Source organism: Callorhinus ursinus, unplaced genomic scaffold (genome assembly GCF_003265705.2).
Source record: "Callorhinus ursinus isolate GAN/ISIS: 27379988/994484 unplaced genomic scaffold, GSC_fseal_2.0 scaffold21, whole genome shotgun sequence".
NCBI classification, from domain to species: Eukaryota; Metazoa; Chordata; class Mammalia; order Carnivora; family Otariidae; genus Callorhinus; species Callorhinus ursinus.
In genome coordinates, this window is record NW_027397083.1 from 28,862,337 (window position 1) to 28,889,406 (window position 27,070).

The following is a 27,070-nucleotide window of genomic DNA, read 5'->3' on the forward strand; positions in this document are numbered from 1 at the left end:
GATCACAGATTGTCTTTAAAAGGGTATGCAAAATGGGAGTAACCCCAGAAAAAGCACATTTATCCCAGTTTCCAAAACCATAGATCCAGAAATTTCAGTACGATTGGCACTGTTTCCTGGTACCATGGTAGCAGGGTTACTAAAGAGACCAGAAACAAAAGCAGCATTCAGTAGCCTTTGGCTTGTGTCTGCCAGGAACAGAAATGCCTGCTGTTTTCTTTGATTTTGCTTTTATACTGATAGATGAGAGAGTACTGTGACTACACCGAATCTTCAACAAGCGCTACAAAATTTTTTTGTTGGGGACAAGTGATAAAGTGTGAGCTGGTAGTACAAATAGTAGAATCTTTGAGCCACTACACTGGAAAGGGATTACTGACTCCCAACTCAGAGAGCTCTTGCCCCACGACTCTGAACGGGCTGGGTTTCATCAGTAATTTTAATGGACTTGTAGAAGGCATATTGATCAGAATTGCCAATATCATAGATCTGACAACTAATCCAGATTTATTGTCCAACTAACAGGTAGCTAGTGATCATCTTGTTTTACTTTTCTTCCCCATTTGTAAGGGAAATACCTCCAAACTAGTGAGCACTAAGAGGAAAGTGATTAGACCTGAAAATCATGTCCTGTGAATAATGGTTGAAGGAATTTAAAAGATTTCACCTAACGAAGAGATTAGAAGACTGATTTAGAAGTCTTCTACTATTCCAGTGGTTTTCCAGAATGCAAATTTAGGACCATTAGGTGGAAGTTCTATCAGAATGATATTTAGTGTTCAGTAGAGAAAGATGACCGTTTGTCAGGGATTGTAAATGATATTTATAAGACAAGGTTGGATAACAGATTGGAGGAGAATACTTCTAAGGAAAATTCTTCCTGACTCTGATATGAATACATAAGTGAGACAAACTATCCATAGAGTGAAAAGAAAATTTTTAAAGCTATTCAAAGAGGAGAATTTTCAGATTAGATACTCTCAAAGGGTATCAATGAACCATAGGTAAAAATTGAATAATATAATTTCCGGGATATGATCATTAACCAGAATGGAAAAGTTCTCTCACAAATTGGGGTTGCTTCCAGTTCTAATACTGTTCATCTGTCCTTAGAAATATGCTAGTTTTTTGCTCCCTATGAAGACAACCATCAAATAAACAGGGCCAACCAAGAGTATTCTAACCGTTTACTTAAGAGTGACTCCAGTGTCATTAATGGAACTTAGTACTTCTAGAACTTTGCTTGAATAGACACCTGGAGCTCTAAAAGTCATTAAAACTGATAAAATAACAGGTCAAGTTTAACTTCCTGAATGGGGTTCTTAAAGATACCCTAGCATTGAGTCATTTTTTTAAATAATTTTTTGTTGTTAATCACCATACATTACATCATTAGTTTTTGATGCAGTGTTCCGTGATTCATTGTTTGTGCATAACACCCAGTGCTCCATGCAGAACGTGCCGTCTTTAATACCCATCACCAGGCTAACCCATCCTCCCACCCCCCTCCCCTCTAGAACCCTCAGTTTGTTTTTCGGAGTCCATCATCTCTCTTGATTCGTCTCCCCCTCTGATTCCCCCCCTTCATTCTTCCCCTCCTGCTATCTTCTTTTTTTTTCTTAACATATATCGTATTATTTGTTTCAGAGGTACAGATCTGTGATTCAACGTTCTTGCACAATTCACAGCACTCACCATAGCACATACCCTCCCCAATGTCTATCACCCAGCCACCCCATCCCTCCCACCCCCCCATCACTCCAGCAACCCTCAGTTTGTTTCCTGAGATTAAGAATTCCTCATATCAGTGAGCTCATATGATACATGTCTTTCTCTTATTTCGCTCAGCATAACACCCTCCAGTTCCATCCATGTTGCAAATAGCATTGAGTCATCTTAATATTGAATGGGTTTTGTTCTTTTTTCAGTGGTTACCCAGGCTGTCCTTTCCCACCTGGTGGTCAGTATCCTGCCACAACAAGTTCTCAGTACCCTTCCCAGCCTCCCGTGGCCACTGTCGGTAAGTACCCTTCAAAACTGTCTTTCTCCCATAAGGAAAGTCAGAGGCTCCTCTTGTGAAAAGTGCCTTTCAGTTTTACATGTGAGATGTCAGAATATTCTTCCTTGTTACAAAGAACTCTTAATGGTCAGTGTCCTATAATCCAAAACTTGAAGTAGGTGATTTAGCATTCATTATATAAATGAGCCTTCTGTCAGGGCATACAAAGAAATGACTGACTCTTCACTCTTTCCTGGCTCACATATTTTTATTGATGAACTTTGTATGTGTTGAACTATTAACAGATACGTAGATTTCCCTAACCTGGTTATATGTAAAAACAGATGAGCATCTTTAGGAGAAGAAAGCACCACGGGGTATATTGCACATTATCATAGGCCAGTAGTTGTTGCTGTTTAGTGTTGCTTTATTAGAGTGCCTGAAATATAATTTTCTTCAACTGAGAAAATTTAAGCAATACGAGAATTTCTACAGATCTCCTCCCCTCCCCCGGCTGCTGCATGCCTGTCTGCCACCACCGTACCACCATTCCTGCCTTCTCCCATAGGCCAGTTATCTTTGCTTCTGTGCACAAGATCTCACCCTCTCTCCCTCACTCGGGGGCCAGTCATTTCAGCAGTTCTTCCCTCCCATCATCAGTTTCTGTTCTCTACTGGATTGCTCCTCATCAACACACACAAAAAAATATGCCCTAAACTAACCTTAAAAAATCCTCCTCTCAATTCTAGTTTCCCACCACTATTCCATTTCTTCATTCCTCTCTGCAAGCAAAACTCCTTGGCAAATTATCCGTACTCCATTATCTTCAATTCGTCTTCTCCCTTTCTCTTGTAAAGTCCCTCCATTTGGGATTTCCTTCATACCATTCCACTAAAACTGTTTCTGTCAAGGTCACTAATGACCTTTACAAGGTTAAATCCAACAAGTAGTTAATCTTCACTTACTTGGCCTGTCAGTAGCATTTGACACAGTTAATGACTCCTTCCTTGATACACTGAAATCTTTTTGTCCAAGACCCCACACTCACTCGGTTTTCCTCCTAGCTCGCTGGTACTCATGGTCAGTCTTCTTTACAGGTCTCCTTTTCTTAATGTTGGCGTGCCTCCTGGCTTAGTCCTTAGCATTCTCTGTACATTCTCCTGGTGATCGCCACCAGTCTTAGCTTTAAATACCACTTCTATGCCCACAGTTCCCAAATTTATACTTCCAGCCTACACCTCTCTCCTGAGCTCCAGATCCTGAGAGCACCCGCCTTCTTAATATCTCCACGTGGATATTTAATAGACGTCTCAAGCCCAACATGACCAGAATTAAACTCTGGATCTTTCTACACAGCTTCCCCATCTCCATTGATCCTACTCAGTACTCTTACTTTGGCATCATCCTTGATTCCTCATCAGGAGCCTACTATCTTCAAAATAGATCTAGGATTTGATCATACCCAGTGCAAATCCAAGTCATCACATTGTGTCTTAACTAATTTATTTCAGAAGCCTCCCAAAAGGTTTCTGTGTCTGTCCTTGGCCCCTACACTCTGTTTTACACACAGCATCCAGAGTAATCCTAGTAAAACATAAATAGGGGCGCCTGGGTGGCTCAGTCAATTGAGCATCTGCCTTTGGCTCAGGTCATGATCCCAGAGTCCTGGGATCAAGTCCCACGTGGGGCTCCTTGCTCAGCAGGGAGCCTGCTTCTCCCTCTCCCCTTCCTCCTGCTCGTGCTTTCTCTCTGCCCCCCCCCCCACTGGGCTCCCTGCTGCTCCCCCTGCTTGTGCTTTCTCTCTCTCTCTCTCTCTGTCAAATAAATAAAATAAAAAACCATAAATAACGTCGCTCCTGTGCTCAAAACCTGCCAGTATTTCCCCATTTCACTCAGAATTCAATCCAGAGTTCTTAGGCCTAGAAGGCCCTGTGTGATCCTGCTTTCTTCCCCCGTTATTTCTCTGACCTCATCATCTACTACTCTTCTATCTTAGGAAATCCACTTCCTATTTCCTTTGCAAGGAGCAGGCATGCCTACCTGACTAATCACCTACCACCGCCAACCCCCATCCCCCCACCCCCTAACATCCAAGAACAGTGCTTTATATATAGAAGTTCCTCGATAAATATTTTGCTGAGTGCCTAAATGAATGTAGGAGCATATGAAGTTCATCTTTGTTATATTTCCTGATAAATTGTAACCATCCCAAGATCTAATGTAAGTACCCTCCCCCCAAAAAGGATTTTCTTTCTTTCTTTTTTTTTAAGATTTTATTTATTTTTTGACAGAGACAGCGAGAGAGGGAACACAAGCAGGGGGAGTGGGAGAGGGAGAAGCAGGCTTCCCGCTGAGCAGGGAGCCGATGTGGGGCTCGATCCCAGGACCCTTAATGACGCTGAATGACTGAGCACCTAGGCGCCCCCAAAAACAGGTTTTCTAATGCTGTTCTTGCCATTGATACAGTCTAATTATTGAGGTTCTAGTGGCATGATTTTAATTTGTTAAAATGTTCTCAAAATTACTATAATGTAGCTCTTTTTCTACAATATAATTTAAAGGATTTGAGTTAGAAACCTAATGATGGGAGATCTCTCATCCATAAGCAAAGCACACTAAGTCTTGGTAAGCTCTCCATTTTGGTTCGGGCATCATCAACAAAATGGGAATAGTGCTATTTGTTACCATTTTTCATGGAGATAATAGTATGATACCTTTGATTTCTAGAGAACCTCAGTTTCTAACAATCTTTTATATGTTAACTTATTTTAAACCATAGGTATGAAGCATTTTATAGCTTAGACTAGATTGTTTCCACTTATCCAAAAAACAGGGATGTGGGGAAAATGGTATCTTTAAAATCACATCTAATGGGTGCCTGGGTGGCTCAGTTGGTTAAGCGACTGCCTTCGGCTCGGGTCATGATCCTGGAGTCCCGGGATCGAGTCCCACATCGGGCTCCCTGCTCAGCGGGGAGTCTGCTTCTCCCTCTGACCCTTCCCCCCCATGCTGTCTATCTCATTCTCTCTCTCAAATAAATAAATAAAATCTTTAAAAAAATAAATAAAATCACATCTAATGTTTGTTTTTAGAACAGATTATCAAAGAAATTTATATATTTTTTTAAGAGTACTTTCGTAGGCTAGAAACATTTTATGATAATCTTGGCTATCCTTTAATATGTATTGTTCTATCTATGTTGCTTGCCTGCTTGATTTTTTTTCATCGTTCTGGTAGTACATTGTGCACAACGCTGTTGGACTTCAAAACTGTAATACAGGAAAGCAGAAACATAAATAAGTATTTGAATGTCAGAGTTCACAACTAGTCAGCGTTTCCTCAGTAGATCTGTGGTCACCAGAGTTTGTGCTGTTATTCTCTGTACTACCGAGGCCATGAGAAAGAATGAAATGTGGTTTGTTTATCCTTGTACTTTGTATCACTTGATAGTTTCAATGCATAGGTTTTGATTTTAGATGTAAAACAAGCACCTGACTGAAAGCATCATTAATATATGTCTTATTAGGGACGTCGATGCCTGTGCAAGTGTTGGTATTTAACCACCCTGACAGCACTGAAGTAAAAAAACCATTTAAAAATGAAGTAATAGAGGGGCACATGGGTGGCTCAGTTGCTTGAGCGTCAGACTCGGTTTTTGGCTGTCAGGATCTCATGGGTCTTGAGAGCCCCACAATAGGCTCCTTGCTCAGTGGGGAGTCTGCCTGAAGATTCTCTCCCTCTGCCCACCCCACGTACGTGTGTGCTCTCTCTCTCAAAAGATAAATCTTTAAAAAAAAAAATAAAACCGAAGTAATGGAGATTGCATTCTTTACAGCAGCCTGTTCTGAGAAAGTGCTGAAGGAGGTCGGATGCAGATCTTGAAACTTAAAGTAGCTCTTTCTGATTCCAGTCAGTGTAGATTTTAAACAACATTTAAAAGAAAATCAGAATTTGTTTTGTCATTTCATTTCATAGCTTTTTTTATTAGATAGCTTCCCACCTAACCTGAACTAAAGCCAGTCTTGTGAGATTGGAGCTCACTGAGGGCACCGAACAGTGAAGACAGCTGTGGAATGATGTCAAATCTGTCAATGGTGCTTTTCCATCAGGTCTGGGCAATTGTAGTGATATTTTAATACCCTGGTGTAATGTAAGGGAAGAAAAAGCTGTGATCTGTAACTCAGATTTTTCCTAGAAGTCATCGTAAGACCAGGTGTATTTTTTGTATATCATCTTTGCAACTATCAAAAACATTTTCTACTGGAAAATCACTGGAAAAAGATGTGGCATTTGGACAACTTTCCTTAGATATTCTGTCCATTGTAAGCATTATTTGTCAACAAAGGCATCAGAAGGAAGATAAACTTTTCTTGATAACTGAGGGTAAAAGCTAAATTTTTTAAAAACTTAAATTTCCGTTTCTTTGGATTAAAATACGTGTTTCTTAAGAGTGAAACACTTTTGGGGGCACCTGGGTGGCTCAGTTGTTATGCGTCTGCCTTCGGCTCAGGTCGTGATCCCAGAGTCCTGGGATCGAGCCCCGCATCGGGCTGCCTGCTTCTCCCTCTCCCGCTCGCCCTGCTTGTGTTCCCTCTCTCTCACTGTGTCTCTGTCAAATAAATAAATAAAATCTTTAAAAAACAAAAAAAGAGTGAAACACTTTTGTTAGGACAAGGCATATAGCTTTCACCGACTTGGTATTGCCAAAGCTATGAGAACTGGACTCTGATTTTAAAGGTTTAAAATGACTTGACCACCACCAAATTATAAAGATTAAGTTGAGGAGACAATATTAGTAGTTGTTTATGTTCTCTTAATAGCAGATGCCAGAAGAAAGCAGAAGTAGGTATGGATGTGTGGTCGTTTGTATGTTTTCTGGACTGACAAATGGGTACTCAAGAAAACGTTTAGTCCCCAGCTGGGCATTTCAGTAGAGAATGCCCAACTCCCCTGGATAGGGAAGAGTGGCATGATGTGGGATCAGCTGATTCCCACTTTGATTCATGCATGGCGCCATCTGCCAGATAGATCCTCATGTGCTGGTGGTGCCTGTGGTGCACCTGGGTGGCACTGATTTGGAGATGATGAAGTTGTGGATATTATAATCTGGATTAAGAAGGATTGAAGGCTATCAAGCAAATGTTCAAGAATGTTACTACAGTGTGGTCCACTGTGGTCCTCTGAACAGTGTGGTGCCACTCAGTGAAACTTCCCCATGTTATGAATATGTGTGTGAAGAAAGAGAACTAATTGGCTCCTTTATGAAGTGTATCAGAGGATGTACTGTCGCCATACTGCCTTTGTGCCAGAATCTCCAGGTTTATTTCATCTCAACGGAGTCCTTTAATCAGAGAGTGGTTACAGATGGCTTCAACCCTGATTTACTTAGTGTTCTGAAACTTTGAGGAGAGAAATTTGAGGGGAAAACAAAATGAGGTGCTTCTGGCCAATACTTGACCCAGAATAGAATCTGTTCTTTGGACACTTTGGATCTGTTGTTAAGATTGTCATCCTTGAGGAGCGCCTGGGTGGCTCAGTTAAGCATCTGCCTTCGGCTCAGGTCATGATCCCGGTGTCCTGGGATCGAGCCCCATGTTGGGCTCCCTGCTCAGTGGTGACTCTGTTTCTCCCTCTCCCTCTGCCCCTCTACCCCTCTACCTACTTGTGCGCTCTCTCTCAAATAAATAAATAAAATCTTAAAAAAAAAAAAAGTCTCATCCTTGAAAGGGATCGCATAGCTAATTCACACTTTGAGAAATAGTTTTTCGAAATCAAATAATCTATGAAGGGGTAGATGTGCCTTTAGGATTGTGTATCATTAACTTTTCCTGTATTCAAATGGAAACCCACTTTCACTTTCCAAATGGAATTTTTTTTTTTTTTTTTTTTGCTTTGGCACCTCTTCCCCACAGTCTTTCACAGACTTCCTTTGGGAATACCTGCCTTATCTTCAGGGTAAAGTAGTATTTGCTTCCCATCTGGGCAGTCAGTGAAGGTTTACTAAGGGTTGCTGTGCTAAATTTTGAAAGCTTAAAGAAAAAGTTCTTTATGTAATTTAACACTGTATTTTAAATTTTTTTTAGTTAATATATGAAGGGTGTGAGAAGCTGATTAATTTGGCATCCTGGGGTTATTCCAATAGGATACTTCTAACATTGTAGGTTCTTAAATTGTTCTCTTTCACAAAATAATTTTAAGGAATGACTGATTCTGACCCATCTTTTTAAGGATGGAATTTTACTGTCCTTCAAATTAATTGGCCTTTGTGCTTATGCCTGCTAGCAGCATCTCTCATTTTTTATGATAATTGGATGATTGTAGCACTGCCTTTTTTGAAGTAACTACTTTGCTATCCTATTTTTTTTTTAATTTTTATTTATTTACTTGAGAGAGAGAACAGAGTGAGCATGAGCAGGGGGAGGAACGGAGGGAGAGGGACAAGCAGACTCCATGCTGAGCACAGAGCCCAAATGTAGGGCTTGATCCCAGGATTCTGAGATCGTGACCTGAGCCAAAGCCAAGAGTCAGACACCCAACCAACTGAGCCACCTAGGCACCCCTGGTATCCTGTTTTAATGAGGTTCATACCTACTTACCTCTACTTTTGAAAACTTGAATTTTTATGTCAACTAATGTAAACCTTTCCTTGTGGTTTGTGTTTATTTCAAGAAGCATAAACCTGCTGATGGTTTTAAGTACACTTCTTCGTACTGATGGTGATTATAGAAACTTTCTAGAGCTTAAAGAATACTGCTCTGATAGTGTTTAAAAGATAAATTGAGGTCCCCTGATTTCTTTGGAAGAAAAGTTCCATAGCCCACACACAGGTTGGTAGTAGTATTAGAAGCTTACATATTCATAGACTACAAAAGCTTTTTTAAGCAGCTTAATGAATTTGCCAGGTTTGCACTTAATAGCATGAATCAGAATGCCTTTATTCATATAGTTATTTGAATGTTCCTCCTAATTCAGAGATTGTCCTATTTTTTGTGTGTTTTTATTATAAAAGGAAATAATATGGGCTTGATCTGGTTTCTGAGTGATAGTAAATTACTGTTTGGGATTGCTTAGGCTCCATGGTTTGCTCCGTAGCACAGATGTCAAACCAAAGACCCTAGTTATGTGGGTCTGAGCAAGTAACACCCAGAAGTAAAAATGCTGAGCAAGTGATTCACTTTTGCTGGTTAGAGGAGAGTTTAGAAAGGTTACTGTTTAGTCAGACAGAAATAAGTCTGAGAAAGACAACTACCCTTATGATGTCACTTATATGTGACATCCAAAAAATAAATAAGCCAAGCAATAGATATGCACGCCAAGCTCACAGATACATAGAACAGAGTGGTGGTTGCCAGAAGGCAGGGGTTGGAGGGTGAGAGAAATGGATAAACTGTTCTGTAAGTTCAGTTATCTTGTACTTTGAGACTTCTGTGGATTCTCTAATATTAATGATCTTTGTGAGTTACAAGAAACTGATCATTCAGTAAGTACTATTAGGAGATAAATAAAATTGATTGTCTTAAGTGTTTAGTTTTAAATCAAGTAGTCTGTACTAGTGCATTTTGAAGATACAGGCCTAAATTATTTGTTGAATTATCAGGTCCATTGGGTAGTAATATTGGTTTCCTCGTAGTAGAAAAAAAAATTTTCTTTTAATTATGTTTTAGCTCCTAAGACTTAAGTTCAGTAATTGGATCCTACCTAACATTTAAATGAGGTTTTTGCTTAGGATTGTTTCTCAAAATCTTTGTTACCTTTTCATTGCTGCTCATCTGGAATTGTAGAAGGGCACGTCTGAAATCTGACTCTGCATGGGTAAAGGTCAGGGTGTGAGGACTTGAGGTATGGCAGTTTGCCGCAAACTCCTCTTACTCCAAGGCTTGTTACACTGGGTATAAAGAAAATTAAAATTTCTCTTAAGACATCTGAGGGTAAAAAAATTTTTTTGTTTGAAAAGTGGTAAGATGATGAGAATGTCCCACCGATCTTTTTTCTTATTTATATTAAACAATCCCTTAAAGTGTCAATGTTCATCGAATTTAGAATTTTAATAGGTTTTCTGGTGTTCATATTCCATATCTTAATTAAAATTCTCTTCTTTTTAGAAAGTAGGTGGACCTAATGTGTTTAAATATACTGTTGTATAGTAAGGTCTGTGTGTGGCCGAGGAAAGGACAAGGGCTAATCTTGGCACTTGCACCCTCAGGTGAACTGCGACCTTTATCAAAAGCCAAGCAACTAACTGCTGCCTCAGCTTGGTTCCCATTTTGAGTGTTAATGGCTTTAGCTGGAGACCTATTTGGAAGGCCTTATTTGGTGCTGTATGGTAGTGTTTGCTTTAACATATTTCATAAGAGAAACAGAATATAAATTCCAGGGCGCCCGGGTGGCTCAGTCGTTAAGCGTCTGCCTTCGGCTCAGGTCATGATCCCCGGGTCCTGGGATGGAGCCCCGTGTCGGGCTCCCTGCTCGGCAGGAAGCCTGCTTCTCCCTCTCCCACTCCCCCTGCTTGTGTTCCCTCTCTCGCTGTCTCTCTCTGGCAAATAAATAAATAAAATCTTTAAAAAAAAAAATATATATATATATATATATAAATTCCAGAATTTAAATGTGTTTTTAAAAAGAAATTTGAAAAACTTCACATCCAGTGTAAGTTGATCCATTCTAAGGTAATAATTTTTCCAAAACTTGATGTGTTTGTGTGTGAAAAATCCAGACTAGTTACAAAAATACACTTAATCCTTTATTACTTCAGATAACTTCTTCACAGATAAATGGAACACTTTAACAGCTGCATAGGATTAACCACACAACTCTACTGCATTGAAGGGACGTGTGTTGGAAAGAGTGTTAAAAAGCAAAAAACAGAGTAAAATAGTTAACATTGCAGATTTTAACACTCACTGCTTCCATTAACTCAAATAATTCTGCCTGAGCAGCTATCACAGTTCAGTGCTAAGCCCTTCAGGAGTCAAATTCTTTAAACAGACTGTTCCTGTCCGCAAAAGGATAGCCAAATTTTTACCAGGAAATGTTACCGAGAATCCAGTCTCTTTGACTTACTTTGGTTTGCCATTTTTGCCAGGGAGGTGAAAACCAATTTATGATTTTAGTTTCTCACAACAACTTCAAAAATTTAGGGAAAAGGCTAATTGTATTTAAATCTGAAAAAATGTTATTGAAACTACTTAATATAGGGTGGAATAAACATTAAATTGTTTCTGTAACAACCTACCCCTTTTGATAGCAAACCAAAGGTAAGTTTCTAACCTCTTCTCTACTGCGAAGAAAAGAAAACAAAAACGAAAACCCAAGAGCGTAGGAGTCCCCACTTCCTGGTTGTAACCTGAGCGGCACCCCCCCTCCCCCAGGTTTAGGTCAGGGCTTGCCTCCTCCAGTGGGGGCCACGACGCTGCCCTTACCTGGAAACTACGGCATCAGGCAGGAAGTTTTTGGCAGATCCTAATCTTTTAAAAATATACCTTTGTCTTTTTTGTACTTGGGTATTTTTTAAAGTTCAAAGAATGTTTTTAAACTGATAAATATAGTAAGAACTATTAGTGGGAATTAATTAGGGTTAATAGAGGAAAGATCATTAGTGGAGATTAGCCTTAACACCATATCTGATGGTAGAGAGAAGATGCAATCTGATATTTAAGAACAGTAAACTCTTTTTGTTAGTTGAAATGACTTAAGAGTTTGATAGTGAAAGAGCTATGGCTGTGGAAAAAAGCAGGATCTAGCAGGTAATTAGCACACCCCGGTCATTTACAAGGCCTTCAGGTAGTTTTTGCCTTTCATAGGTTGTGATTTGTATAATGCAAGTGTTGTAGCAAATGTATACCATTTTGGGGGGATGAGGTTGGGGTGTGGGGACAAGGCCAGCAGGTAGAAGTTTACAGTAGCAACACAGTAGTAGAAAAGCAAGAATCACAGATGGATTACAGCGGCGTTTCTTAACCTTTCTTTCTTCACCTTCTTTCTCAGGAGCCTTTTTAGACATTTTTTTTTCTTAGAGTAATGTTGGATAAGACTGACCATGAACTCAGGAAAAAAGAACTAGAGAGAATAGAGTTTCGAAGATTATCCAAGATTTGGGGCTAGGAAGAGAGATGAAATAAAGCAAGCCAAGAGCAGAGTAGAAAAAGCAAGACACTGTGCTTAGACTAACCAGATTAGGAAGAAGAACAGATGAAAGCTTAAAAGCATCTGGTCTTTCAGAAGGATCTAGAGGAATGCAGGTTGTCTTCCTGAGAAGGGGAGGTTAGTACTTTTGAATAGTGAGGAGTCAGACCATAGTTAAAGGAGTTAGGATTCTTGTTCCAAAGGAGAGTGGGAGAAAAGAGTGGAAAACTCCCATCTGATGGTTTCAATCCTTTGAAGATGTCCTGAGGATTTCTGCCTTGTGGGAAGATGGTAAAAGGAGGCTAGGGCTTTAAGAAAGAGTCAGGGGCGCCTGGGTGGCTCAGTTGGTTAAGCGACTGCCTTCGGCTCGGGTCATGATCCTGGAGTCCCGGGATCGAGTCCCGCATCGGCCTCCCTGCTCAGCGGGGAGTCTGCTTCTCCCTCTGACCCTCTTCCCTCTCGTGCTCTCATTCTCTCTCTCTCTCTCAAATAAATAAATAAAACCTTTAAAAAAATAAAATTAAGAAGAGTCAGAAGGATTGAGGACTTGGGTTAGGTTAGGTTTGGCAGATGAAGTCTTTGGAGGTAGGAGGCCTGGTGGTCTGATAAATGTGAGAGAGGCTGCCTTGGCGGACCTCCTGCATGCTGTAAGAGACGGCAAGAAGTCCGCGCTGAGGCGAGACGCTCCCAGGAAGCGGGAGTGGGAGAAAGGGAGGTCACAGGGACGAGAAGGAACGAATGGAAATCTTGGTAATTGGGGCAGGTTGCTAGAGTCATCCTGGTCTCTGTTGGGGATGATGTGAATAAAGACGCGGTCAGACAGGAAAAGAGCAAGAAAAATTAGGGGCATGAGCCTGGAGGTGGTACAGTAGTTGGTAAATTGATGAGAACACTTTGGAAAAGTTAGGTATTAAAGAGGCCAGGGATGTGAAAAATAAGACCTGTTTTCATAGGGGAAATGTGGTTGCCCTCTGGCTTTACCATTCCAAAGCACAAGTTACCTGAAAGAGTTAAATATTTTTGCTTTTCAGAAATACGAAATAAGCTGAAGTATTTTGTAAAATCAGGAATGAATTGTAGAAAGTACATACCTTATGGATTTGTATGTTAATAAACAGGAGGTATGAATTGCTTCTCTGTCAACCCTGTAGGATGGATACTGTCTGGGCCCTCCTCGGCAAGAGGTTTCTAGCAGGAAAGAGGGAGGCCCTCGTAGGGAGAAATCAGTGCACACGGCGGGGGTCTGATACTGGGCTCTCACTGTGTGCAAGCACAGTGTCCTCAGGACAGATAGATGAAGGACCCTCCAGGAAAAGCGGGCCACAGGAGACCCTGTCTGTACTCATTTTCACTTGCAAGAAGAAAACCTAAGTCAGAAAAAGCAACAACAACAACAAAAAGTTCTTCTGTGGTGGAAATAAGGGAGAAAAAAGAAAAAACAGAACTATTTAGACTTAGGACTCTTCTTTTCAAAACCTCTGAAACCAGAGAACGCCAGGGTGTCTTGATGTCGTTTACAAAAAGCCAGAAAAGCATTCAGGGTAACTTGGTATGAACCAGCTTCTGCAAGAAGACAACTTTACTAACTAAAAAGTGGAGCTTTTAGTTAGTAAAAGACCAGCTTATGTACTGGCAAGAACTGTGAGCAGACGGGACACTGAAGAGCAGGTGTGGAGCTGGCTGTGTGGGGGCAGGCTGCCTGTTGTTGGGAAAGCTCGATTGCATTTGAGCAGCAGTGTGCCTTTTTGTACGGCGACCAGGCCTGTGATGGGTGGGAACGTGAATGTAAGAGCTTGGATACATTTCTGCAAACAGACTAAAGGGTTTTGGGTTTTTTCCCCCCTGTTGAGAATAACTCAGTGTCCCCGGGATAGAAATTTTCAGCTCAAAGTGGTAGTGATACTCTGTTAGTCTGTAATCATTTTCTAATCACTGTAGGCAGTGACAGATAAATATAATTCCCCACATGATATTCTGTCAGCAAACATAATTGGAAATCAGAATACCATGTACACATTTGCTGAATTAGGACCCTAACTGAAAAACGTCGATAGTCATAAAGAGTACCCATACTTCTGTCACTGGGAGGACCTTTTGAAGAAAATATCGGAGGGATAAGTTTATTTGATCTGAAATATGCAAGAAAATTCTATAAGACACTGATGAGGAAGGGCTGTTTTGAAGAGAATAGTAAAGAATCTGAGACTAAACAGAAGTTTATCAGCTGTTGAATTTTCTGTACATCACTCCCTCTTGCTCATCTGTTCATTTCTGTTCTTTGGGTAAAGGGTAATGGAGTAAAAGTCTTGTAGAAGGGAAGCCTTATTAATCTTACACCAAGGAAACTGCCTGTTCAGTCCTCTTACTGGCCTCTGCAGTAGGTTTCTGTCTCCCTCACCTTAGCAGTGAAACCAGAGAATGCACCTGACCTGAATCAATCTGTTTTTCTTTGGTATAAATTTGTCCCATTTGTTGGAGATTGGGGAATAATTGTAATCTGTGGGGACACAGCCCCTGCCTCATTGAGAAGAGAGCTGATTATTTCAGCGGTCAGTAGAAAAGGCAGGTAAATTAAGGATTCATAGTAACCTCTTGCAGCGAAAGTATTTCTGAATCAACTCAGATTTTAATGTTACTTTTGATGAAATTATAACATTTACTAGAAAATTTCTCTTTCCTCCCGCTCTGAAAGTGTCAATTCATTTTGTCCTGTTTTCTGAAGGTCCCTGTGAAAGGAATAGAAAGTGCTTGGGAAATTAAGACAGTGGTTTCTGCCTTTTCCCCTGCAGGTCCCAGTCGGGACGGCACCATCAGCGAGGACACCATCCGAGCCTCTCTTATCTCAGCGGTCAGTGACAAGCTGAGATGGCGGATGAAGGAGGAAATGGATCGTGCCCAGGCAGAGCTCAATGCCTTGAAACGAACAGAGGAAGACCTGAAAAAAGGTCATCAGAAACTGGAAGAGATGGTTACCCGTTTAGATCAAGAAGTAGTAAGTAACTCACTGAATAGTTGCGAATTTTAGATATCTACCCCTTTTTCACGTTGTGGGTCTAGTAAGAGTTCAGAAAACTATGCATGCCTTTAAGTGTTTGAACATAGCTTCTCTATAGCCTTGTTAGAAGTGGGGCCTGTGTTGGCAGTTTGGTCTTTGGCAGTTGGAGAGTATTTAGAACATTTTTCCTTGCACCAACTTCACCCTGAGGGGTGAGATTTAACTCAAAGGAGGGTTGTTTCAGTGCTTGATGTTACCAGACAGTTGCCAGGAAATGAGAATTTGAGAGAGTTCTCCGCCCTGATGAAGATCTGCAGACCGTGGGTCCAGACTTAAGGGTCAGTTCTTTTTTGTTTCCAGATGTCGTTTGAACTATATTGAAAGCATCTTCAGCGAGCCCTCTAATGCAGCCTTTCACTCTTAAACTTTCTCACATTTTTATCAGACTGCTGTGCCCGTGTGACTTTTTTGTTTAATGGTGAAGTAGAGGCCTACTGGCATGATTTAAGTTCCAGCTTCACTCGCCACTTTCATTCCCACAAAGGAGAATTTATTCCAACAAATGTGCCTGAGGGCTCTGGGGACAGTGGTTTGTATGTGCACATTAGTCTTACAAAATGGTTCTAGTGTGTAAAGTCAGCTTCACAGTAGTGGCCTGCGATTTTTAAAAGTTCAGGAAAGTGACACCAGGACAATTCCGAGCCTGCACCCGCCACCTACAGTAACTTGTAACTGAAGTTCAGCTGTTTGGGGTTCTGTGGATTAAGCTGTATAGACTGGGGAAAGTTATCCCTCTGTAGCAGTGGCCCCCTTGTTGGAAGGAAAACCTCTTTTATGATTTTCATGTGAGGACCCTCCTGGACAGTATCTTGTCTGATGGCTTAGTTCGCAACATCATTTGTCACTGCTAAGTGACAGACTTATCACTGCCACTGGAAGTGCTCAGCTCAGGGTATTTTCAGCGTTATTCTGTTCTCAGCATCTTACATCACCCTTTTTCCTCTACCTTTGGCCAGGATGTTGTTTGAAACAATCTCAACCATTGAGTTGTTTAAGTATTGTTTTTTTATTTCACGGGTCTGTTTCTGTAAAATTGAGTTGTAGATTTTTGACCAGCAGATAATTATGTACAGTTAATATGAAGTCATCATGCTTGGACTGTTTTGTTTTCAGGCTGAGGTTGATAAAAACATAGAACTTTTGAGAAAGAAGGATGAAGAACTCAGTTCTGCTCTGGAGAAAATGGAAAATCAGTCTGAAAACAATGATATTGATGAAGTTATCATTCCCACAGCCCCACTATACAAACAGATCCTAAATCTGTATGCAGAGGAAAATGCTATTGAAGACACTATCTTTTACTTGGGAGAAGCCTTGAGGCGGGGAGTGATAGATCTGGATGTCTTCCTGAAGGTATGTCTTCCTCAATCTGCTTTCCAGGAGCTCAGAATCTCATGTTTTAAAAGAGGCACTGAACCTTGAAAGCCACAAACCAAGAGGGTTTCTCTGTAGGGGAAGTTAAAATTCCCTGTGTTCCTAGAGAGAGCAAGTGAGATCTGTGGCTGTGAGCACTGTCGTCTCCCCTCCCCAGGGCTGAGGCTCCATCTGGGGGGGGAAGGAAGGTGCACTAGTGGCTGCAGTCCCCACCCCGCAGGCAGCACGAAGCTGAATGTAATTCTTCAGTCTTACTGCTGTGCCTGCATGGGTCGGGAGGAACAATCAGATTTCCGCTGGTTCTTTCAGGTCATACACCATCTAAGTTAAGATCGCTGACTGCCCCACCCACTTGAGATTCTGTTTTGTTTTTTTCCTCTTAATTTTCTTAGAATTGCATAATTTTAGACCCATTTTCCTAGCTCAAACAGCCCTGCAAAGTATTGAGCTGTCCTGCTCGTACCAGAGCCCTTCTGAGTGAACGTTGTTCAGGCTTACTGCCGTTGTACAGAACGTGAGGATCCAGGGAGCCAGTTCTGGCTACTCTTTGTTGGGTCACGAAGAGCATGGTTTTAGAAATAATAGTGGCCACCTTTGGATATTTGATCCGCTGCTGCTGGTGCTTCAGTAAACATGCAAGGCTGGTCGGGTCGCTTACTCATCTTGTCTGTCTCACTGTGATTAAGTGGCCAAACCAGTCTTGGGCCTGGTGCAAGCACATGAATGTTTGGGTATAAGTCAGAGACCCCAGACTCCCTTTCTATATACTGTCCCCTGCTTGGGTGTCAGAGCTTAGGGAAAGGTGCACCCAGAGAGGCCAGAGAGAGATGCTGTTGCTAGGCATGGGACAAAAGCTGGCTTATGCTGCTCATTCCCTGCTTTTTGACAACTGGGGATAGTCATAGTTATTGAAGTTTTATGTAACTTTTGATAGGATCACAGTTCAAGTTTCCCTGGTGTCTTGGTTTATCTCAAGATGTAGTTCAAACTCCTGAGCCAGATCCTGTAATGGCATGCTTTCCCTGTAACGTAATCCTTTATAGGGTCTCAGAAGGTAACTTTCCTTACACAACCCACCAGCATCAATCTAGTGAGTTTAAAAAGCCATATGTCATAAAGTATTGGTTCCAAAGGAAGGTTGATAATGAGTTTAGGGTTCTTAGATCCCATCTAGTTTACAAACTGTCTTGATACTCCATGCCTGGGTCAAATCCATTCTAAACTGTTGAAACTTTTTCCCCCCTCCCAGCATGTACGTCTTCTGTCCCGTAAACAGTTCCAGCTGAGGGCACTAATGCAAAAAGCAAGAAAGACTGCCGGTCTCAGTGACCTCTACTGACTTCTCTGATATCAGCTGGAGATTGAGCTCTTCTTAAAGCGTTCTTTTCTTCTCTTTCTTTCTCTTATCAGTAGTGCCCAGAATAAGTTATTGCAGTTTATCATTCGAGTGTAAAATATTTTGAATCAATAATATATTTTCCGTTTTCTTTTGGTAAAGACTGGCTTTTATTAATGCACTTTCTATCCTCTGTAAACTTTTTGTGCTGAATGTTGGGACTGACTATGCTAAATAAAATTTGTTGCATAATTTTTCTCTTTATTGAACATTTTTAGGAAAAATTAAATCTTAATAAGCTCGGTTTTTATTTCACAAAGTATAATATCCATCAAGTTAAAAATTAGTATTATTTATTCTGTAACATATAAACTTTAATATGGGATATACCACATAGAAATCTAACTTGAAATATTTGAAATTGAGGGATTTGAATGACTTTTTCTGTGAAAGAAAAGAATGCCCACCTTGGTCTCAGTCATCACTGAAGGGTTTATACAGTTTAGATCTTTTATAAAAATTATTCGAATGGGGTGCCTGGCTAAGTCCGTGGAGCGTGCAAATTCAAGTCCCACGTTGGGTGTAGAGATTACTTAAAAAAATAAAATCTTAAAAAAATTAGAATAAAAGCTAACAAGGTTTAATTTAGTATTAGGATTGGAACTACCATTTATTTTTGTGTATACATCCATTTTTACATTGTAGAGAAAGTTTCAACTTTTTATAGTTTATCAGTGAACATACCAGCCAGCCAGAAAAAAGAATCAGAATCTCTGTAAACACAGTATACACACATCATTCATTCTTTTGAACCAAATGGCAAATATATATATAAACACATACACATGGGCAAGAACTGCAATCACGTAGGAATTGTAAAAACAAAGTATCCAACATCTGGATGCTCAAACAGCTGGAGGGCTAAATAGAGAAGTCACTGTTGCCCCCTTTTTCCACTTTTAGGAATTCAAGTTTAGTCAAGATTTTGACATATCTAATCCTGTAACTACTCTCTCTCCTTCCTTAACTTCAGAATGGAAGCCTTAAGCAACTTTAAAGCTTGAGCGCCTTCTGAATTTCCCAAAGAGTTTCTGCACTCTTTTTCAAACGAGCCTCCTCTTCAGGGATCAGCTTTACCTTTGAGATCTGTAATGCCCTTCTCTCCAAGGACACAAGGAGCACTAAGGAATACTTCTTTTAGTCCACAGACGCCCTGAAAGTAAAGGCTTAATAATTATTTCTTCCGTTCTCCTTTCCTTTCCTTCCCTTCCTTTCCTTCCTACAAAGGTCTGCAACATGCAAAACAACAGTTGCTGAGTGAATGAGTATTTCACAGCTTTGTGGTATGAATTATGGCAGAAAAATAGACCAACAGGACAAAGAACAATATAAAACAGATGGTAAGACACATTGTTCAAATTCACCAGCCATCTTTCCGGATGGGCCCCAGGCTCTGGCCATGTTTGCTGGGAACCACTCTCCTTTTCCTATCTCCTTACCCCAGATCACTTCCTATTGGGGAATCACTTCAAAATTCCTATGACTTTATTCCCAATGATCTGATTCCATTTTGCTTTAGCCTGTCACATTCAGACTAGCAGGGGAGTCTTACCCAGGCGTCAACTTCCCCTTCTCCAGGAGACTAACTGCTAATACTTTTGTAACTAGTGCTTCTTTGTTAGGTCTTTCCATTGGACATAATTGGAACTCTTAGAAAACAACTCAAAATGGAGCAAGACCTACCCACAGTGTTTCCCAATGTTACCAGATTATTTGTAGAGTTAAACATGCAAAAAAACTTACTTTTATGCAGTTGAATGTAATAAATACCAGGACAAAGGTCTACAAAGATAAGTCCCTCTACCACCAACACCACACCTTTCTCTGTCTCTTCAGCAGCAAAGACTAGACTTTTTAGGAAGAGAGATGCTTGCACAAGATCAACCTCAAAAATTAATTGTTCCTCACAAATGCTCTTTTACCCCTAATTTATATGTTAATGTTAAATGATTTTTCAAACATGAACATCTTACCTTACTTATGGTGGAAACTGGATGTAGTCTCCTAAGATTCTTCAAAATACTTTCCATTAAATCAGCTATAGATAGGGAAACACCCCCAAGAAGTATATTCTTTCTTTTTAGTTGTCTCATAGCCACTGTGGAGTTCGAAGAAATCATGGACCTAAGTTAACTTTAGAAGAAATAATTGTCATTGAACATCTATTTTGTGGGAGCTTATCTGGACAATGCCACAAAACTGAAATGTTTCCATCAATAATGTCCCCTAGAAATTTTTTTTTGGGGGGGGGGGGTAGGAGGCTTTATTCTTTTGGCAGATCCTCTCAGTCATTATAGATATTGCTGCACTGTTAATAAAAAATATATGCTTCTCTGTAAAGCATTAAAAAAAAAATCCAAGGATGAGATGTCTGAGGTCTCAGCTCAAATATCTCCAAATACATTGTTGTCCATTGCCTGACCTTCCCGTGTGTTATTTCTTGGTTGTTTTCCGGATCAGTGCCATTCTCTGTTCGTGGGCCTCTGTGGTGCAAGCCTTTTTGTAGGGTCGGATTTCTTCAGAGGGCTGAGACGCCCTCCTGTCCCAGGAGTACCCGGTATCTTTACCACTGTAGTGCTATTGGCCATGGAGCCTTGTGGAGGGGTGCTGGCTGGTTCTGGTTTTGTGGATGAGAAATTGGAGAGGTTGATTAGGGCTGAGGGGCCAAACTGGTTCATAATCTGCCAAGCTTTGGACTTCAGCTCATAGAGCTTATCGAGATCCTGTTTCTTTTTGGAGCTGTGAGGACCAAGGCCAATCAAAGGCAGCAGCGTCTATCTCCCCATGATATGCGGAGACTGCCCCAGTGAAGCGTTCGTCTCAGCAGCCGGTCCGACTGCTCGGCCCTCCCCGAGTACTTCCGGCCTCCCCTAGAAATTTCTTACATCAGTTGGTTATTTAAGGTAAACAGTGATGAGGGTAAGTATAGAGATAGAGAAATTAATATGAAATCAATTTTACCAGTAACAAAGAATATATTGTCAGTCAGCAAGTGAGTGCCTGCTGTGTTTAGGGTTAGGCTCAGCAAGGAGTGAGACAGACTCAGTCCCTGACTGCTTAAGAATTTATAATTTGGTGAACTAATGAAAAGTTTGGGAAATAAAACAATGTATACTTAATGGAGCTGAGCTAATTTCATCCCCCTGGCAGAATTCAGGCTCACGTCTAACTTCCAGGGACTGAAAATGCAAAACGAACATACTACCTGGCAACTAGTTCTCTGTGGACGTTTTCCCACTGCTCAGGATCTTTATCAGTTCCTATATCTAAGTTCAGGTCCTTCGGAGAGACCCCAGCAATGTTCACTCCACACAGGAACTAAGAAAAAGACACCAAAAAATCTTTTTATTACACGGTATTATATAACAGCATTTTTTTAAGCTTTAGCAAAACTATTATAATTGCGCTGTCTTTCAAATAGGAATGTTCAACAGAACTAACAGAAAATTCAGATGTCTAAGTCCTGCCCCAAGTACGCTAAACTAAGATCTCTCCAGGGATAGGGCCCATAATTCTTGGCAGAGATTCTCCACACAAGAAAGTGACAGTTTTAAACTTTCAACTATAGATAAGTTTTAACCTTTATATGAATGGATTTCAAGGGTTCTTAGAAAAAACTACAGAAAAAAGGACTACCATCACCACAGCACCCGTCCTCTCCCCTTTAATGTTCTCCATTTAATATAAAGAATCTGTGGGGCGCCTGGGTGGCACAATCGGTGTGGTGTCCGACTCTTGATTTCGGCTCAGGTAGTGATCCCAGGGTCGTGAGATCGAGCCCTGCGTCGGGCTCTGCACTCAGCACGGAGTCCGCTTGGGTTTCTTTCTCCACCTCCCTCTGCCCTTTACCCCTGTGCTCAAGCTCTCACTCTCACTCTAAATTTTTTTTAAAAAATTTTGTTACTTGGATTACAGCACTGAACTTTCTAGAGTGTCCCAAGTTAAATATAAACTATATCATGTTACTTAGTGCTGCATTAAGAAAGTCTTTTAATCATCCATATGTAGGATTACAGTAACATTCTCACCTTTTTCAAATCTGTGAGTTTTTCTGGTAGATTATTAAAATGTGCTTAAATCCACTATTAAAAGGGTCTAGAAGGGAGTAAGTCCTTTTTCCCCCACTCAGGAGCTATTTTACCTTATGATGAAATATCTGTATGGTCAATAACGTCTAAATATATTTCAGAGAATGCACAGTTCAGTGGTTCTTTCAGGCTTACCGCTCGAGTCTCCATGCTCTCCCAGGACCAACCCATGACAGCTTTCAGAATGGATACCAAGCCTCTGCCCAAGAAACAGAAACGGGCAGTGTCCAGATTACAGCCACTACCAATAACATGGTTTTTGGGAAACGCACTCAACTTCCAGGCTATGTAGGTTAAGATATCCACTGAGAAGAAAAAGTTCTTGTCAGAAAATAAGTTCATGTCAGAAAATGTTTTTATCTAACATGATACATTTTTTAGGTTTATCTAAAACTGGTAAATCTGATGTTTTATGGGAGAAAAAAAAAACATGGTTCTTTATCAAGTCCAACTATACCACAATTCCAACAATATCTACCCAATAGAAATAAATTATGAGGGCTCCTGGGTGGCTCAGATGGTTAAGCGTCTGCCTTTGGCTCAGGTCATAATCCCGGGGTCCTGGGATCGAGTCCCGCATCGGGCTCCCTGCTCCGCGGGAGCCTGCTTCTCCCTCTGCCTCTCTCTCTCTCTCTCGCTCTGTCTCTCATGAATAAATAAAATCTTTTTAAAAAATTAATAATGAAAAACCTTTTTGTTGCTATCTTGCATAGTCTTTGTGCAAAACACAGTAGTAGGTTCACTCCATAAAAAATTTTGAGAAACGGGTGCCTAGGTGGCTCAGTCGGTTAAGCATCTGCCTCCTTTTTTTTAAAAAAGATTTTACTTATTTGACAGCACAAGCAGGGAGAGCGGCAGGCAGAGGGAGGGAGAAGCAGGCTCCCCGCTGAGCAGGGAGCCCAATGCGGGGCTCGATCCCAGGACCCTGAGTTCAGGACCTGAGCCGGAGGCAGACACTTAACTGACTAAGCCACCCAGGTGCCCCAGCATCTGACTCTTGATTCCAGCTCAGGTCATGATCTCAGGCTCATGGGATCGAGCCCCAGGTCAGGCTCTACACTGGGAGTGTTGCCCGCTTGAGATTCTCTGACTCCCTCTGCCCCACACCTCTCTCCCCATCTTAAAAAAAAAAAATTATAAACATAAGTAAACGAATGCTCCCTTATCAAGTCTTTTATATGATAGTTTTCTCAGAGAATAACCCATTTAAAGCAAAAAGCTGAGATAAGGTGGGAACAGAAACAAGCCTAGATCTTAGAATATCATTGTTGAGCAAAACACAATCAGGCTTTAGTCCCAGTAGGCAAAGGAAAACTTTTTGGTATAGCCTGATGGTTTGGATGTGTGAACTATTTTAAATTATTAGCTTTATCAGAATTTTCTTACTGAATTTAAAAAGTGGTAACTATAAGCCAAAAGAAGGTCAGTGTAGCTGTGGTAATAGCAAAAATGGGATTTTCAACAAAGAAGCAATAGGGATAGAGATACTACATAGTATATGAAACAATCCAACAACATATAATCATGAACTCAGAAGCAACCAATAAAATGGCCTCAGAATATATGAAGAAAAATTGGGAATTCCAAGGTGAATCTGATTCATAATCAATGGAAATTTTTAATATACCCAAGTCAGTAATAATTAAAAATCAGTAGAAATTAGTAATAACTTAGTAAAAGTAAATATTTATATAGAATACAGAAAAATCATCATGCCCAATAAAGTTGTTTTTTCCCTTAAATACATAAGGAACATTTATAATTAACTAGATTGCAAACTAAGCCTTACTAGATTTCAAAGAGCTGATGTTAACCCTAAAAGTAACAATGAAAATACCACAGAAACCTCCCAAAAAAGGACCTACTGGTAAATTTATATTCTCAAATGCCTCTTTAAAACAAAAATAAAATCAATGACAGGAGTTATTAATCATAAAGTAAAAAGAAGTAAAGAACAGACTATACTAGGATTAAAAAACAGTATCAATAAAATAGAAAGCTAGTTGTTGGGGAGAGGAGAACTTAAAATTAGAAAAATATTTAGCAAAACTAGGAGGGGAAAGGGCAATGTCCCAAACAAATAATATTAGGAAACAGAAGTAACCACAGAGAAGTTCAAAAAGTCATAAGGTATGACCTTGAGGCTGGGAGGCATGATTGCGGCGGGGGGAGAGGGGGATACAACTCGTAAAATATGAAATACACGCCAGTACATTTAAAAACTTAGATGAAATGATCAAGTCTAGAAAACTTCCTAAAATGACTAAAGAAATGGAAAATCTGAATAAACAAATATACATTAATGAGCTATTCAAAATCTATCCCCGCACCATTTCAAATTGTTTTACAGATGAGTTTTATCAAAACTTCAAGGAACAGTTCATTCTTCTCTCATGCAACCTGTTTTTTACTTGATAACAAAAAGATTTTGGTAGGAATAGTAAAACCCTGATATTAAAATTAAGCAAAGACCACAAGAAAAATAATAAACCCATATCACTTATTTACATAGATGCCAACAAGTACTAAATGACAAATATAATTAAGTGGGGTCTTTGAAAATACTTTATGACCAAGTAGAGTTTACCCCAGAAATGCAAAGACAGTTCAGTATCAGAAAATCTATTAATATACCACATGAGATTTAAAGGAAAAGACATATGATTATTTGAATTGTAGAAAAAAATTATGAAATTCCAAGCCCATTTAGGGTTTAAAAAAAGAAAACTCAACAACCTAGGAAAAGCCGGAAACTTCCTTAACCTCAAAAAGATATCTGTGAAAATCCAAAACAAACATTATACATAATGAAGAAAAATTAGAAGCATTTTCATTAAAAGTCAGGAACAAGACAAGAATACCCACTACCAGTGTTATCTATTTAACACTGTACTGGAGATCCTCTTAGCTAACGCAACAGGGCAGGAAAAAGATAAAGGTCTTAAGAATAAACAAGTCTTTATTTGGAGATGGTAAAATTATCTAAGAGAAAATGTTTGATAATCCATGAACTACTGAAATTAAAGAACAGAAAAAGAACAGAGACATGTGAGACACCATTAAACACACCAACATACGCATTACAGTAATACCAGAAAGAGGAGGGTAAGAGGCACAACAGTTATTTGAAGAAATAACGGCTGAAACTTCCCCAATTGATAAAACATTTATCTGCACACCCAAGAAACTTCCAGAACTCCAAGTAAGATAAACTGAGATTCTCACTTAAGACACATTATAGTCAAACTGTCAAAAGTCAAAGAGAAATACTGGAGAGAGCAAGGGAAACCAGACTTACTGCATACAAGGGCCCCAAAATAAGTGAACGGCTGACTTCTCATCTGGAGCAGTGGAGGCTGGAAGACAGCTGAATGACATTCACAGCACTGTCAGAGAAACTCCACCAAGAATTCCCGACCTAGCAAATCTCTGTTTCCAAACTGAAGGCAAAACAGAGACATTCCCGAATAAAAAGAATTCCCTGCTAGCACTGCCGCCCTGCACAAGAAATACTAAAAGAAGTTATTCAGGCTGGAAGGAAGTGATACCAGGCAGCAATTCGAACTGAAATGAAGAACTAAAGAGCACCGGTAACAGTGATACGTAGCAACTGTAAAAACAAAAACAAAACTATAACTTATATGTACATAATTTTTTATAATATATATCTTATATATAAAATATAATTATAAATACAATTTATATATAAAAATGTGTGTATACATACACACCCTTATTTAAAACTGCATAAAACATTTATCTATAAAATTTAATTATTGGGCCTACAAGATATAGAGATAAAAGGTATTTGACAATAACAACCCAGGGGAGGGAGAAGAGAAAGAAGCTCGAGTAGAGCAAGGAAGTGACACCAGAAAATAACTCAAATCTAGATGAAGAAATAAAGAATACCAGAAATGAAAAATTAAGGTTAATATAAAAAACTTAATAAATGTATATTTTCTTCTTAGCTTCTACAAAAGACACAAGATTATATATATAAAGCAATAATTGTTAACACTGTATTGTTGATTTTGTTATATAAACATAATATATAAAATAATAGCACAAAAGTCAGTGAGGAGCTAATACTATAATGGAGCAGAGTTTCTATATTTCATTGGAATTAAATGTGCAAAAATGTGAAGTAGATCATGGTATGTTGAGCTGTATATTGTAACCCCAAGAGCAACCACTAAAAAACAAAAACCCTCAAAACCCATAGTTAAAAACAAATAAAGGAATTAAAATGGTACTTCAGAAAATATCCCCTTAATGCAAAAAGTTCAGTAAAGGAGAAACTGAGGAACAAAAGAAGATATAAGACACATAGAAAACAAAGAGAAAAATGGCCAAAATAAATCCAAACATATCAATAAAAATATTCAATGTGAATAAATAATCCATTCAAAAGACAGAGTTTTTCGAACTGAATAAAACAAGATCTAATTATATTGTTCTGTGGAAGAGTCGCACTGTAAATTTAAAGATACAAATAGCATATGAAACAAATATAACACTGTTAACTACACTGGAATTAAAATAAAAATAAAACAAAAAATAAAGATATAAATAGGTTGAAAGTAAAAGGATGGAAAATTATACACCATACAAATGTGAGCCTGAGTAGTTCTATTAATGTCAAATTTTTTTAAAGTTACTAGAAACAAAGAGGGATATTTTAAAATAATAAAAAGTAATTCATCAGTAAGTTATAACAGTTATAGGCCCCTAAAATACATAAAGCAAAACTGACAAAACTGAAGGAAAAAGTAAACAATTCAATAACAAAAATTGAAAACTTCGACATCCCACTCTTGATTATGGACAGAACTACTCAGGTAATCAGCAAGGACACGGAAGACCTAACAACCAAATACTACCAACCAGTTAGAACCAAGTTACACAGAACCCCAACAGCAGAATATACATTCTCAAGGGCACATGCAATCTTGTCCATGCTGAGGCCACAAAATAAATCTCAACAAGTTTAAGAGAGTTGAATTACAAAGTATATTCTTATACTGGAACAGACA

General features: G+C 39.6%; 2 protein-coding genes across 6 annotated transcripts in view; one reads left to right on the forward strand and one right to left on the reverse strand.

The window, feature by feature from the left end:
* Nucleotides 1–18,138, forward strand: part of TSG101 (tumor susceptibility 101) — a 41,817-nt gene extending 23,679 nt beyond the window's left edge. For all 3 annotated transcript variants that reach the window (XM_025878458.2, XM_073904881.1, XM_073904882.1), the window contains 4 exons: nt 1,929–2,020; nt 14,911–15,113; nt 16,290–16,529; nt 17,800–18,138. In XM_025878458.2, coding sequence (XP_025734243.1) covers nt 1,929–2,020; nt 14,911–15,113; nt 16,290–16,529; nt 17,800–17,889 — 625 coding nt within the window. In that variant the 3' untranslated portion in view covers nt 17,890–18,138. The remainder of the gene's footprint in view (nt 1–1,928; nt 2,021–14,910; nt 15,114–16,289; nt 16,530–17,799) is intronic.
* LOC112829096 (uncharacterized) overlaps nt 5,135–27,070 on the reverse strand; it is a 31,229-nt gene continuing 9,293 nt past the window's right edge. Inside the window, exons 3-6 of one of the 3 annotated variants that reach the window (XM_073904883.1) lie at nt 22,170–22,233; nt 21,152–21,264; nt 9,751–9,884; nt 5,135–5,268 (exon numbers count right to left, since the gene is read on the reverse strand). In XM_073904883.1, coding sequence (XP_073760984.1) covers nt 9,755–9,884; nt 21,152–21,264; nt 22,170–22,233 — 307 coding nt within the window. In that variant the 3' untranslated portion in view covers nt 5,135–5,268; nt 9,751–9,754. Of the gene's footprint in view, nt 5,269–9,750; nt 9,885–18,550; nt 19,100–19,919; nt 21,265–22,169; nt 22,340–27,070 lie in introns of those variants that run through there. The other 2 variants (XM_073904884.1, XR_012381869.1) reach the window with 2 other exon arrangements.